The sequence below is a fragment of the Mytilus galloprovincialis genome, chromosome 4 (assembly GCF_965363235.1).
Source record: "Mytilus galloprovincialis chromosome 4, xbMytGall1.hap1.1, whole genome shotgun sequence".
Lineage (NCBI taxonomy): Eukaryota > Metazoa > Mollusca > Bivalvia > Mytilida > Mytilidae > Mytilus > Mytilus galloprovincialis.
Genome location: NC_134841.1, coordinates 32,766,258 through 32,780,290, shown reverse-complemented (window position 1 = coordinate 32,780,290; position 14,033 = coordinate 32,766,258). Strand labels below are relative to the sequence as shown.

The window sequence follows — 14,033 nt, the reverse complement described above, 5'->3', positions numbered from 1 at the left end:
TTCTGGATTTTGACCTTACAATTTCAACGTTCATTGGTCCACGTCCATCTGGCGAAATTGTGTGTTGAAAAGTAAAGCTGAAACGTAATGCAACTGAATCTCCAATACCTCTTTTGTATTGTTTACTTATTTGGCTACAGTGCCTCTAGTAACATCGACCCAGATGAAGTGAGAGCAGAAACAATTGATGTCAGGCCCTTAGGAAAAAGGATAACAGAAGAAAAAGATTTGGTATTACACTAATCCAGTCAGTTCCCAAAGTCTATGCAAATATAAACTTGACACATAAATTAACCTTTCACACTGACTAAATGTGGATCTCACATTCTAGTTTTTGACCTTATCATTGTTTTCATCAGCATACTAAGCTAACTCATTGCAATCTTTATCTGTTTCTTTCTCCACCAATTATACTGGAGACACTAAGCAACAAGATGCAGGATGAAATTTCAGCAACAATAAAGGTTCAGAAGCAAGTATAAGAGCACCGTTCCTTAAACGGGTTTAAACTTATAAAAATGCCTACAGTGACCTGATCCTAAGGTCGAAATTGACCCAACTTGTCTGGCTTGTATTAATACACCTTATCGCTATTTGTCCGGCATTACTGGATATCACACAGGTTCCCGTAAAATTTTGACGTCATAAAACAAAATATCTGACGCCACAATGGAAAACTGATTGTTGTTGACGTGAAAAGTTCAAGCGGCCGGGTCAGCCGGGATTAGCGATAAGGTGTATAGTTTCCTCTTATGGTACACAATTTCTCACAGTAATTTCTCATGATAATACTTAAAAAAAAGTTTGTTTAAATGCAGGATCAGGTTTCACGGCTTGCCAGTGCTGTAACCCCACCCTTAAATTAAAAAAATCACAACTGCAGAATGTCAAATCCAATTTGTTTGATACACACATTTTGTGTAGTTAGTATAGACGGTCCCTGTACTTAGGGGAAAACCATTTGATATTCTGGGGGGCCAGGAGGATTTGTTTTTGATTGATTATTTATTTTTGTAAACTAAGAGGACAGATTATTCATTTTCTGCACTATTGAAGCAAGATTTTTCATTTTCATTAAAGCATGGGACTGATTATTCATTTTCACAACTATATTTATGATATTCCAAAACTTACAATTTTTAAATGATTTGTTTATTATAAATAATACATGTTTAGTCAAGTCATTGAATCAGAATTAATCCTCATCCTCTGCAGAAATAAATCTTTTATATTCCCAACTTCATGTACATGTATTGCATACCTACATAGTATTAAAGGGGCACTAGCTACGAGATATATAAAAAATCTAAAGTTTGATTTTTTTTGTTCAATCAATAATGAAAGTGAAATAGTGAAATTACAATTCGCTTTTTGCATCCAAAAAGGTTCAATTTTGTCAAATTAAGCTAAGAAACATTGATAATTAGTAATTCACTTGCAAGTGAAAGAGTCGACCTCTTTAAATCCGTATTCATGTGAACTTCAATTTAACCCCTAGCTAGAGATTGACAACGCATGCATTGTACGTGTACAGGTTATTTAAAGAAAAAGAATGTCAACAATGAAAGTGAAACTACGGTAAATCATTTGCATGCGCGTAGCTACGTTTACGTCAAAACGCCCGGGCGTACACTTGAATTTTGAAAATAAAACAAATACTCGACATAGAATATAAGAAAAACTGGTCAAAAGCACATCAGCCTTGTGCTTCTTTTTTTAATGAATTGTAATTTTGAATGAAAAGGGACTAAATTAACTCAAATAGATCATTTAATATATTTCTTCGAATCTTTTGTAAAAGTCTGGATCCACTATGAATTCTACATACTTTTCTTATATTAAAAGCAATTTACTATCTGCTCAGATTCGATATGCTGTTTGTATTTTTGTCGAGCCTGTGATTTATGTCCCAAAAGCGAGACAAAGCAGCCTAAATGTTTAGGTTCCGAATGTGGATAAAGTCTATTGAATGACTATCTGTGAAATTTTACGAAAGTTATACAGAAACTGTTTACGATCAAAAGAGTATTCAGAGCAATTTACTAATGCAATTATATCTTTTATTTGCCCACATTTTAAGGACAAAATGTATTTCTTTCTGCAATTAAAAAGTGGTCGCAGTTTGGGTTTTGGGCTTACATTTTGTTATTTCTCAATTACATTAACTACTTGTCGAACCTTCATCGAAATTTATGAAATATTCCGAAGAAACTTTTTCTTTGACTAGTGTCTAAAGCTAAAATTTTGAAAGCATTTGTTTTCATTCATTTTTCGGTTCTTTTCTGATAGACAGATAGCCGGGCTCTTCTTTACGCAATTAATTGTTTTACATGCTCAATCTACAAACCTTCATAGATTGTCGTGAAATATTCCAGATCAAGAAAAAATTATCAAAAGAAAATTTTAGATTTTTTTTTAAAAGCCATTTAAAGGAATGATAAAAAGTCCTAGGTGTTCAAGATTTTTTTTTATACTGCACCTCTTAGAAATATTTATTTTTTCATGTTCATTAAGGGGTGCTTTTGTTGATTGTATGCTCACTCACGGCACCCTTTAAACTTATTTAAAAGCAATATTGGTTTGGACGTTTTCTCTAAAACCAATGACCATTAGGCTAGCTTCAAGTTTAACACGATGAATAAGTTAACATATTACAAGATTTAACCAAAAAAATAAACCATTTAGATTCAAAAGTATATATATGTTGTTATCAATGATTTTTTACTGACAGGAATCATTATGGTATCTCATTCTCGATAGCTTTCAGGGGCTTCGTCCCTTTCGAACCCACTACCAACAGGTGCTTTGACATTGAGCGGTTGGCACCCCTCATATCCCTCGCCAAGGTTCGGGCGTACACGTAAAAATGACCCAGCGACGCCACTGATTTGATTACTAATTCGATGCACATAAAATCATTCTTATACGGTTAAAAACAATGAGAAACATCTATTTTTAATCTATAAAATAAAATCAAACAGACCTATTAAAATCCAATTGCACGTGTTGGTTTAATCTATTCATATCTTTATTTATGTTTACATCGCTTATATGGTCATCTGAGGTCAAATCGATAGGTAATTAGATGGTGTCTGGACTTAAATACACACGAAACGAACCTATATATTATCTACCCCATGCTCTGTAAACTGTTTATTTTAGACTTTTGATAGTTTGGATAAATGTATTACATTGTAATAAATCAAATATGAGAATTTGAGTCAAATCGGTGACCATGAATTTGACAGCTAGTGCCCCTTTAAAGTTTGTAACAAGCCTCTTTTAAAAATATTGGCTAACAAATTTTTTGAATGGTTTTGGAGCCACTGAGTGCCCAAGAAGCTATAGAACAAATGATGCAAAATCTGCTTTCTGTGTGTTCTGAAGACCCTTTCATAATCTGAAAATGCAAGTTTTGTTTTCATAATTTTTTGACAATATTTTGGTCTTAAAGCAAAATGTATAAATTCAGTGTAAGACTTAAGTTTCTACATGTTCTAGGGACAACATCAATGTGCATGATAAAGCAAAAATGGAATTCACATAGTTAAGTCTGTGGCTGTGTTTGTTTTTTTAAACTCATGATCAAGTTCATAACAAAATTTATACTAGATTACAAAAGGAATGCAACACTAACAGAATACAGAAGGGCAATCACTGAACAACAGACAAATAAATAAAAAACATTGATCCTGAAAAATCAGGGCTACGTCTGAGAGAAAACAGAACTTGCTTCTTGCAAGGCACTCACCGTGAACACAATTTGATATGGAGACGAGAGTTTGGTTTTGAAATTTCCTACATGAGGCAATTGTATCAATGTAGTTACGGCCCTGTTAAAATAAAAGTGAGGTAAGGTTTCCTGAGACAATATACCTCAAGTTAAATGAAACCCAATTTTCAGACATTTCAAATATCTAAATAATATTTATTATTTTATTATTAAAAAAATTGGGAAGTGTTTCCCGATTTTTTTGTGGAAAAAAGATGAATTTATGAAAAATCTAGTGCCATCTCATACTTTCGATTAGACCTGCTGAGTTATTTATTTTCAATACATTGCAAGGCAGGTAATTTATTTTCAAACTACCACAGAACGAACCATTTATTTTTGTGATTATCAAGGCTGAGTTATTTATTTTCAAAATCCTCCTTCTGGTAATATTTATAATCACTGTTTTAAAAGTCAAGAATTATAGGTGTTAACATAATTTAATTCTCAGATGATAGGTTTGCACAATGAGTCAAATATGACAAACTCTGGCATGATTATACAAAACAAAGTACTAGATGAAATTTCAACACTAGAAACAAAAACATAGATACACAAGTATGGTATACATTAGATAAGTTTTCATAAGTGGGGCGAGTTGGCAGACATTTATCACATATTTATCAGTATTTTCCCCATTTTCATAAGTCATGTAAGTGAGGCGAGTTGGCAGTCATAAATTTAAAAGAATTTTACCATTTTTGAAAGTGGGGTGAGTTGGAAAACAAGAGTGGAGCGCTCTTTTAAAAGTGGAACCAAGTTGGTGAAAAAGTGTATTACAAAAACAAGCAGGACAATCCAACTGTTTAGACAGTTCAAAAACATAAACTCACGCTCATACAAAATTCTAGTATTTCAGCCTCATTAAATTAAATTTAATGCCTTTGGGTTCCTAATGTGGAAAAAAGATAAGGCCAAACTTTCAAATTTATTTTTTAATGGCAAAATTATCATTATTGTGTAAATGATTTAGAGCGAGACAAAACAAATACATGAAATATAGGTGTCATACCACCAATTAAAAGTCCCTATCTGTTCAACCAAATTTTGCAATTTTCACAACTTTCTAAACATTTTACCTTTTAAGTTTAACTTCATAGAAACCAGGTATATCCTGAATCGTACATGTATCAGCTTTCTACATGCCAATTTTCAACAGACATTTAAAATCATATAAAAAAGAAGAGGTCTTCGGAATAGAGGTACCACTAAAAATAACCCCTGGTTTTCTGGAAATCTTAAATTAGTATACTATGGAGTTCATTAATCCTCAATTTTGAATGCAAACTCATAAACAAGTAAATTTTAGCTCAAAATGGTCTTAATATATTTCTCTTTCACCAAAAGGTTCATTTCTGCCAATTTGTTGGTTAGTTTAAGTAAACAATGACATCAAATGCACTATTTTTTGTCCGAGTAGGCCTACTTTCACATATGTTCTAAATTGGAGGGAGTAATTGGTGGTGTGACACCTATAGAAAGAATTTCATTGAAGTGAGCAATGAAATGTTTAGCAAATTATTGGTGCTTTGTATTTAAATATATATCAGTCATATCCTAATCATAAGACTAATATTGTAAGTTGCTGTTCAGACTTGTAAACTAAAGATCCATATCACTGCATGTACCTCCCTGTTGAATCTTCGTTTAGATTGCTGTATATTCAGAGTCTTTATATTAAGATTCGACTGCAGAAACATAAATGTGTCTGCCAAATGTTTAAAAATTGGAAGATAAGATGTATACCAGTATATAATTTGTTGAAATGAAACTATTGTGATCAAAAAGATTGAATTTTTAGTACTTATGGTTATTTTTTTTTCTAGGAAGGATTTACCTGTTCCTTTACCTATCAAGCTGAGGGAGGAACAGATGAAGTAAGTTACCATGGTTACAGAGATAATTATATAATTTTATGGTGGTCAAACAATAATAACATTTTCAATTTTTTTAATGGTACATCAATAATCTACTATCTATTGTCATTGATATCTTTACTATCATAATTTTGATTTCAAGAAACAAGGGTTTTCTGATGGTAACAGTTGTTCTCAGTGAATCAGTCCTTAAGAAATTTTAATGCAATTTTCTTTGACACAAAAGCTTTTGTGAGAGAACTATCCACCAAAGTTACAATGAGGTGGATCAGCCCTTTGCCTTTTTGTTTTAAGGTGCTTTAGGTCATGCAGATTGAAAGTCTTTTTTTACACTTTTTCTACAAACTCAAGTAAACTAAGATTGATGTATCAGAAACTTTATGCTGTTGATGACATTGATAAAAGTAAGCTCCCTTTTGATTTTGAACACTTGCTTTAATACAAACTAACCCAACTTTATTTTACAGTGTATGTATAGTAAATCAGAATACAATGTTCTATTTATCTGTTGTAGCAATGGCTGATGAAGTTATCTGTAGATGAAACAAAGACACAGTTTGCTTGCTCTGTAGAAAGGGAAAGTGGAATGTCATATTTATATTTTGAAAATTTCGTTATGACTGGCAAGGGAGGAAAAACAGTTGAAGGAACTGTACTGGTATGATTATAATATCTTTGTGTATTACCGTATGTTATGTATAAATGATATTCTTATTTTATTACCAACACTTCTTTGAACCAACATTTTGTCTTTTTGTTTGCAGGTGGTTTAATCCTCCTTCCATCATTTAGATTTTAATTTGATTATATTTACTAATTAACTAATAATAATAGTTTAGAACTTATTTTAGGTATTTTAAAAAAAAAAAATTTAAACTCACAAGGGACAAAAATGTTTTGCATGAAATGTGTTAAAAGAACGTTGTTATATTATCTGCCTTCTCACATAAAGTAAGTTTACAATTAAACAAGGTACCCAGAGTAAAGTAAACTTAATTAGCTGTAAATAATTGACATAAATTTCCAAACTGCTTTATGACTCCTTACCATAAAAAGACATTATAGATATTTAGATAAATGAACTCATCCCAGTACAGGTGTCAAACCACCAAAACATAGTACCTCACATACAGTTGCATAGCAAAAAGGGTTGAAAAAAATATTCCATTGAATTTGGTAGTTATAGGAAATTAATCCTTATGCATATCAATGCAGTAAAAATCGTCTGGGTCATAGACATATATCTTGGGTGTTTATTTTTTTTATTTGATGTTTCTACAGAATATTTTGGAAACTCGAGGTTACATGGTTACTAAAGCTTGTACACAGATAAAAAAGATAAGAACATTTGATTGGTTAACTTCCAGTGATGGTTATTTTCTTATATACAATGAAATGTTATGTGAAAAAAATTGTCTATAGTACTGGACAGGATAAAGTTTACTCATGCCAAGTATTTCTATTTGAAACAAAGATAAATTCTGCACAATTTTGGAAAAGTGCAAATTTAACAAAGACTTATAAATTGTACTAGGAGAAAACCAATAGTGGTATTACACCTACATGCTTATCCTAATGTGTGTTACAGTTATCTCCCTTGGAGTATTTATCATTTAAAATGTCTCTGATTTTACAGAATAAATAAAGGCAACAGTAGTATACCGCTGTTCAAAACTCATAAATCCATGGACAAAAAACAAAATCGGAATAACAAACTAAAACTGAGGGAAACGCATTAAATATAAGAGGAGAACAACGACACAACATTAAAATGTAACACACACACACAGAAACGGACTAAGCATTAGACAAAATCCTATGAGAATAACAAATATAACATCAAAACCAAATACATGAATTTGGGATAGATAAGTACAGTGACATGTCTTATAGTAATGTGAATTCACACTAAAAAAAATAGAGAAAACAAACGACACAACGGAAACACAACGTTAAAATGTAACACACACAGAAACGAACTATAATATAACAATGGCCATATTCCTAAACATAGATATAGTAGTACTTAGTTTGGGTATAAATTAATGAGATAGCAACCCAACAACACTATAAAACAGTCAATTCATTGCTTAGATCTAGAGTTAACTAGAATTGTAGAAAAGGGAAACAAGTGTTTCTAGACCTCGTGTTTTATTTACCTAACTAAGGATATTTATATTGACGTATTGAAAATTCATAATATCATTTAAAAATGTTCTTGTTATTTCAGGGATCTCAAGGAAAACCCTTAGAAGTAGGGGAATACAAAGTAGATATACCTGGGAACACAGGTAATGGCTCATGCTAATTTATTGAATCTTAATTGTGAACTTTCAAGTTTAATCTAGCTTTTAACTTTGCATCAAATCTATTTTCATATGTTCAATGGACGGTGACATTTAGGTTGTTTAGTAGACCATGAAAGTATTAAGAGGGTACTTTATATTGCTAACTACTGTAGATTCATTTATTTTTATGGGTACCAATTATCTTGGCTTGAGGAAAACTTACATATTTGTGGATATTTAATTTTGTGGTTTTGGCAAAGTCTGTACTCATTTCTATAGAAAATTTGTAATTCGTTGAACATATAAGTTCGTGGTTCTCCTGTTCCCACGAAAATTTGTATCCTATAAAAATTAATGAATTCACAGTATTAAAATAGTAACAATTGGTATTATTAGCTAAGCAATGACTGACCTCCTTTCATAGTTCCTTGTGATTAGTATAAAAACAAGGAGATGTGGTAGGAACTCCAATGAGACAACTGTCCATCAGAGAAGTGGATGTAACCATTTATGAGTCACTAAATGGTCTTCAACAATGATCAACACTTGTACAGTATAGTAAGATATAAAAGGCTCCAACATTACAAAATTTGCAACCATTAAAAAAAACCCAAAGAACCAACAGCCTAGTTTATACTATAACAATGAATAAAAGAAAAAAACAAATATGACAGACAGGAACAACTACCCTGATTTATATTCTCAATTGGAACAACCTGAAAAAGAATGTGGCAGGGTTAAACATCTTAGACATTGGTGTAATAGCACAAGATAAAGATCAACTACAAAAGTCTGTTTCAAAATGGAAAACAACACTTTAAATAGTTTCATGCGTCCGAAGTGACTTGTCAAGATTGAGCACAATGAATAATATAACAAACCAACAAAAAAAACAACACAAAAATTACTGATTTAAGGGTACTCACAGTAACTGAAAGCTAGTTCAAAAGCAATTTAAACTAATAAATTAACCATCATATATGATTGTTCTTGTTTATAATGTTTTAATGAAAAGTTGAAAGAATTAGAATCTTAAGTGGAATAATTTAAAGCAGTAAGCCATTTGCAGGTTGCATTATCGTAAGTTTGATAATAAAATAATATGTTTCTATCTACCATTATTTTATGTAATACCTTAAAAGGAGTAGGGGCAATAATGCCCTTATTTGGCCCAAAAATTACTGCAAATGAAATCTAAAAGTTCTTTTAAATATTCTTTAATTGGTCCAAACTAGACTTGGATACAAGGTATTTAAAAATAAAAACAAATTTCACATTGAACTAGTAATCATGGTAACAAACCATGACAAAATTTGCATATTTCTTAATATTTCTTGATTTTCCTTGTTATTAACAAATTTTAAGCATATTTCAGATTTAAAAAGTATGTGCGCACCCAAGAACCAACTTTATATTTGGTGAGATTATGTCAATAGATATGATAAAGCTACTCTAAAATTATTTTGTTGTTGGCTTAATGCCCATACTCCTTTGACAGATGTAAATGATAAGCATTACTTTTATTATATTTACAAACTTTTATCATTTTCAGTTAGCAGTGTTGATGGCAAATTCGAGCACATGCTTGACAAAGTAGAAATTGTCCTTAAAAAGCAAAAAGAAGAGTTGTAAGATCAAGGACCTCAGGAGTATAGGACTACTATCTATGCATCTAGAGAGAATATATGTTTTGTCTCGTTTAATGAGACATTGGTAATTGAAAATTATGGGAAAATGTATGAAATTTGTAAAGAATTTTTTTTTGTAAAAAGTTAGAGAAATCACTTTCTGAGAACGTGAGATTTGCAAGTTGATAACTAAAAACAATGAAAATACTGTCAAAAAACTAATGCTATCCTGCCTCTTTTTCAATACTGGTCAAACACCATTTATTTTAAGTCTAAGTTAATATATGGAATATCTCAAAGTAGTATTAAGAGATATAAGAAGATGTGCCAATGAGCATTTATTCCATTTCCTTATGCTTACACAACATATAAGTGTATGCTTACACAACATATAAGTGTATGCTTACACAACATATAAGTGTATGCTTACACAACATATAAATGTATGCTTACACAACATATAAGTGTATATAAGTGTATGCTTACACAACATATAAGTGTATGCTTACACAACATATAAGTGAAGGTTATAGAGAAAAGTTATATTTTTTTCATAAGTTAATATAAAAATCTTTTCCCTATAGAGAATTTTGGAGAGAAAATATTTCTTGAATTAATTTTTGGCATAGTAATATATATGTTGGTGCTCTGGTCTCTCTAGCCAAAGCATTTATCTCACAACTCCTAACCAAATTAGCATCTTTATTATAAATTTGTCATTCATATATCATTAGTGTTATGATTGTTGCAGTAATGTCAAATAAATTTAGATGAGAGTGAATGGATTTTTTTGTATAAAAGTGGCATTCTCCTAATTTTTGATAGGATGAATGTGTTGTATTTTGAATATGATTATTTGTTATTGACAGCTTACAATGGTATTTTAGGCCACGGTTTTTTAATTTGTTGGTTTACGGATTTTCCCCATGAAAAAGTCGGGTCGGTCGGTTGGGAAAAAAAAAAAGAAAAAAAATCATCTTTGAAGACAAAAAAATATGCAAAATCAATATATATTTCACCTTTCTAGCAATATGTTTGTTATGCTATTTTATCATCATTTCTAAAATTTTAGTTCGATGAAATATTATTGCTCAGCTGTTATAAACTACGCATGACATTGTCTAGTAATTTACAGTAAAAAAAAGGGGATGCACGGACAAAGACGAAATTAAATCATCATTTCAGAAACAAGAAAAATAGATTCGCGTAGCTCTTAATCAATTCCAGAAAACATGGTAAATAATGATCTTCAAGCACGAAAACTGATAAAGAAAAATGCATAAACGTCGTACGAAAATAAGTTTCAACACACGTGTCAAAAACCTAATAGAATCGTCCACTGGAAAAACGATATCGGGTTAATCTGCTTTCTTGCATTCCCGTTTTTTTATCCAAATGAACGACATTTTTTTTATTACCTATAAAAACAAGAAAATTCCTAATGATTTGTTAATATTCAGTTCTTTAATTTGATGCCTTCACCCTGTAGACATTTGGACAAGTCTATTTCTATGAGATGATGCATCTTACGGACTGATGACAAATAAGGTAAACGAACTTATTGTGTAATTGGTTTTAAACACAAGTTTCGTTCCGCAAAATTATTTGCGCAAACGACATTTCAAGGTCAGTTATAATTGATTTGTCTATATTTAGAAACGTAAACTGGAAGGGTTTTTTTTCACACCAGAAAGTATTGTCAATTTTGTTAGTGATTAATGCATTTCATTTCAGGAAAAAAAATATTTTAATTATTTTTCAGGGATAATGCATTTGTTAAGGTCGGCGGGATTAAAAAAGCGTGAAAAGTGAATTTTATTTTTATTCTGGAAATCAGCAAAATCGGGTCGGCGGATCCGTAAACCAATAAATTAAAAAATCCCGGCCTTAGATAAAAATATAAATGTATATGACTGGAGTAGCTCAATACAGACCTTTATGTATTTGTTTGATTGAAGATCAGTATTTTTAAGAACTTCAATACCTGAAAAATTTGTTTTCTGTTAAATTATTCAGTAATGTAAGGTTTGTTGATGTTTTTTGTTTGTCCTTTTCGTTATTCTTACTTTAAGTTGATAATAAAAGTCAAATGCTTATACAACAAGGTGATCAGGAAGCATAATACAAATATGTTAGACACATACATTCCTTTATCATTTTGCTGCATTTTGTCTCATTAACATGTTTTTCAAATGAAACCGTTAAAGCTGTTATATGCTCTTTGGTAGGGTTGTTGTCTCTTTGACAAATTCACCATTTCCCTTGTACATTCTCTTCAAGGATTTCAATTTCATTTTCAGGTAACTGGAAATTATTTTTAGATAGGCTACAATTTCTGTATGTTGGCAAAACAGTCTTATATCATGCTTTTTCAACAACAACAATAGAAAGAATAACATATGCTTATGAATTTGTTTTATATTTTCATCTTATATACATTAAGGTTTTTTATAAAAGGTATTTTGTATTTATGAGTAATCTAAATGATGTTTTAGTCCACAACAGAATGTGCATATGTAACAGTTAGACATTGTGCAACTTTCCACAATGAATACAATAATTAAGATAAATAATAAATGAATGATTAGGGCTCTATTTCACACTATTATATTGAATGACATTAGAAGCAGTCTTTGTATTAAAACAAAATATCTTGATTTCGAATAAAGATAAGATAATGCATGAAAAAAGAGATTTCATTAGGAATAAATATTTTTGATATAAAATATCAGTTCTGTGTGTATGTATGTATCATGCTGCTTGACATCATCATATGACATTTGTGGTTGTGGTAGATTATTGTGTATGAATTCTTATATCTGTCTTTCTTTTCATGTATGGGATAAATGTTTTAGTAAATAAATATTATTTAGAAACTTTGTTTTCATATGTTAAGTTTAAAGATTAATGTGATAGATTGTTGGGTTGTTGTACTTACACATGATAGCTCTATTCTGTTTATTCATTTACAACTACAAAAAGTAAAAGTGAGACAAAGGAGTAAGTTTGATAAGGGCCATATTTGGCCCCAATTATAAAGTTCAATGCTGCAAGATAAAAAATGTTTTAAGTTGACTTAAATACATGTGAGAAAGTTTTATAGAACAATTTCTGTCATAGTTTTATTCTAAAGCGTTGATTTTTACATCCCAGTTAGGTCAAAATAAGGGATTTTTGGCAAAATTTGACAAAATCGGCAGGATTTCAGCCAAACTTAAGGTCAGGAAACATAGGGCGCAGCCATCAACAACCTTAACATTCGAGCTAGACATGTAAAATGTCATTACAAACATTATTGTCAAGATCTTTTTTATCGACGTATGCGCTCTATGTTTCCTGTCCAAATAATCAATGGGAATTTACCCATTATCATTGTTTATTCATGAAAAACCAAAATGCATAGTACTATTGGTGACTTCATGACAAAAACGCAGGATTGTAAATTTGCAACAAAAAGACTTATTTCCTATCTAGTCACTGTATTAGCTATTATTCATTGTGATATTGGTCCCAATTGGTGATAATAAATCCCAATAGTCCATTTGCCAATTACTGATTTGATTCTGTTATTACACACTTTTTAAACAAACTACTTCTCTTTGTCAATCGTAGACTGGTTCCATACCGGACAAAATTGGCTTTTGCCAATGCAAAGCATGATGAATTGAAAGTGATGTATCGGAGGTTTAACTAATTATTCATTAAAAATAATTTCTGATGTCAAAAGTATTTAGCTAAACAACAAATTAATGTAATCAAAAGATTTGAAAACCTTAAAGATTACTCACATCACACACAGGTAAATTTGCTCTTTCTGCTAGCTCTCCATTGTAAATAAAAATTAATGTCCCTCATAAGGGAGACAACTAAAAAAGGGATCTCTAGTTATAGGGTCAATTACAGGAATTGGCAAATAGCCTATTTGAAATTGAGGCTAAAAAAGGGGGCCATCAAGGCCATTGAACCTACTTCTTTGCTGTTTAAGTAACTACACTGTAATTGCAGTTACCAAAAAGTCTTTAGGGGAAAAGTGGCCATGTTTAAGAACTGAACAGTTGAAGAGCTATATATGACCAAAAAGGACTTGGAAATAATACCCAAATTCAATGAAGGTCAACTTTGACTGAGGGACATAAATCTTAATTTCTTAATAATTTCTAAATTTAAAACTGACAAGTTTAGAAAGGTTTGTCTCAAATCAGGTAAGTAGCTAAGTACCTACTACTAAGCTGATGATAACCTCATTGATTGATAGTCCACCAGTAGCAGAGGTATTTACCATGTGCTGTAAAAAAGAAAACAACACTATCAATTTCAGTGCTTTTCTGAATCTACCTTCAGCATGAATGTTCAAAGCCGAATATTTGATAAGAAAATATTTTGATATAAGTGCTCATTGACAATTGTTCTCTAATTTTTTTTTATTGAAAAATTGAATATTTAAGGCGATTTTCAGAGCTTTTTTGTT

At 30.9% G+C, this 14,033-nt stretch overlaps 1 protein-coding gene across 1 annotated transcript; it reads left to right on the top strand.

The window, feature by feature from the left end:
* Positions 1 to 16: 16 nt before the first annotated feature.
* LOC143071919 (myeloid-derived growth factor-like) lies at positions 17 to 10,143 on the top strand. The gene is made up of 5 exons (XM_076246604.1): positions 17 to 231; positions 5,599 to 5,649; positions 6,164 to 6,307; positions 7,880 to 7,940; positions 9,490 to 10,143. The coding sequence occupies exons 1-5, from the start codon at positions 88 to 90 to the stop codon at positions 9,567 to 9,569; spliced, it is 480 nt and encodes a 159-aa protein (XP_076102719.1). The 5' UTR covers positions 17 to 87; the 3' UTR covers positions 9,570 to 10,143.
* Positions 10,144 to 14,033: the final 3,890 nt, after the last annotated feature.

Coding starts and splice junctions, on each gene's coding strand:
- LOC143071919 (XM_076246604.1), top strand. CDS start 88: ATGCAACTGAATCTCCAATACCTCTTTTGTATTGTTTACTTATTTGGC. Junction 5,650..6,163: donor CTGAGGGAGGAACAGATGAA/GTAAGTTACCAT, acceptor TATCTGTTGTAG/CAATGGCTGATGAAGTTATC. Junction 6,308..7,879: donor CAGTTGAAGGAACTGTACTG/GTATGATTATAA, acceptor TTGTTATTTCAG/GGATCTCAAGGAAAACCCTT.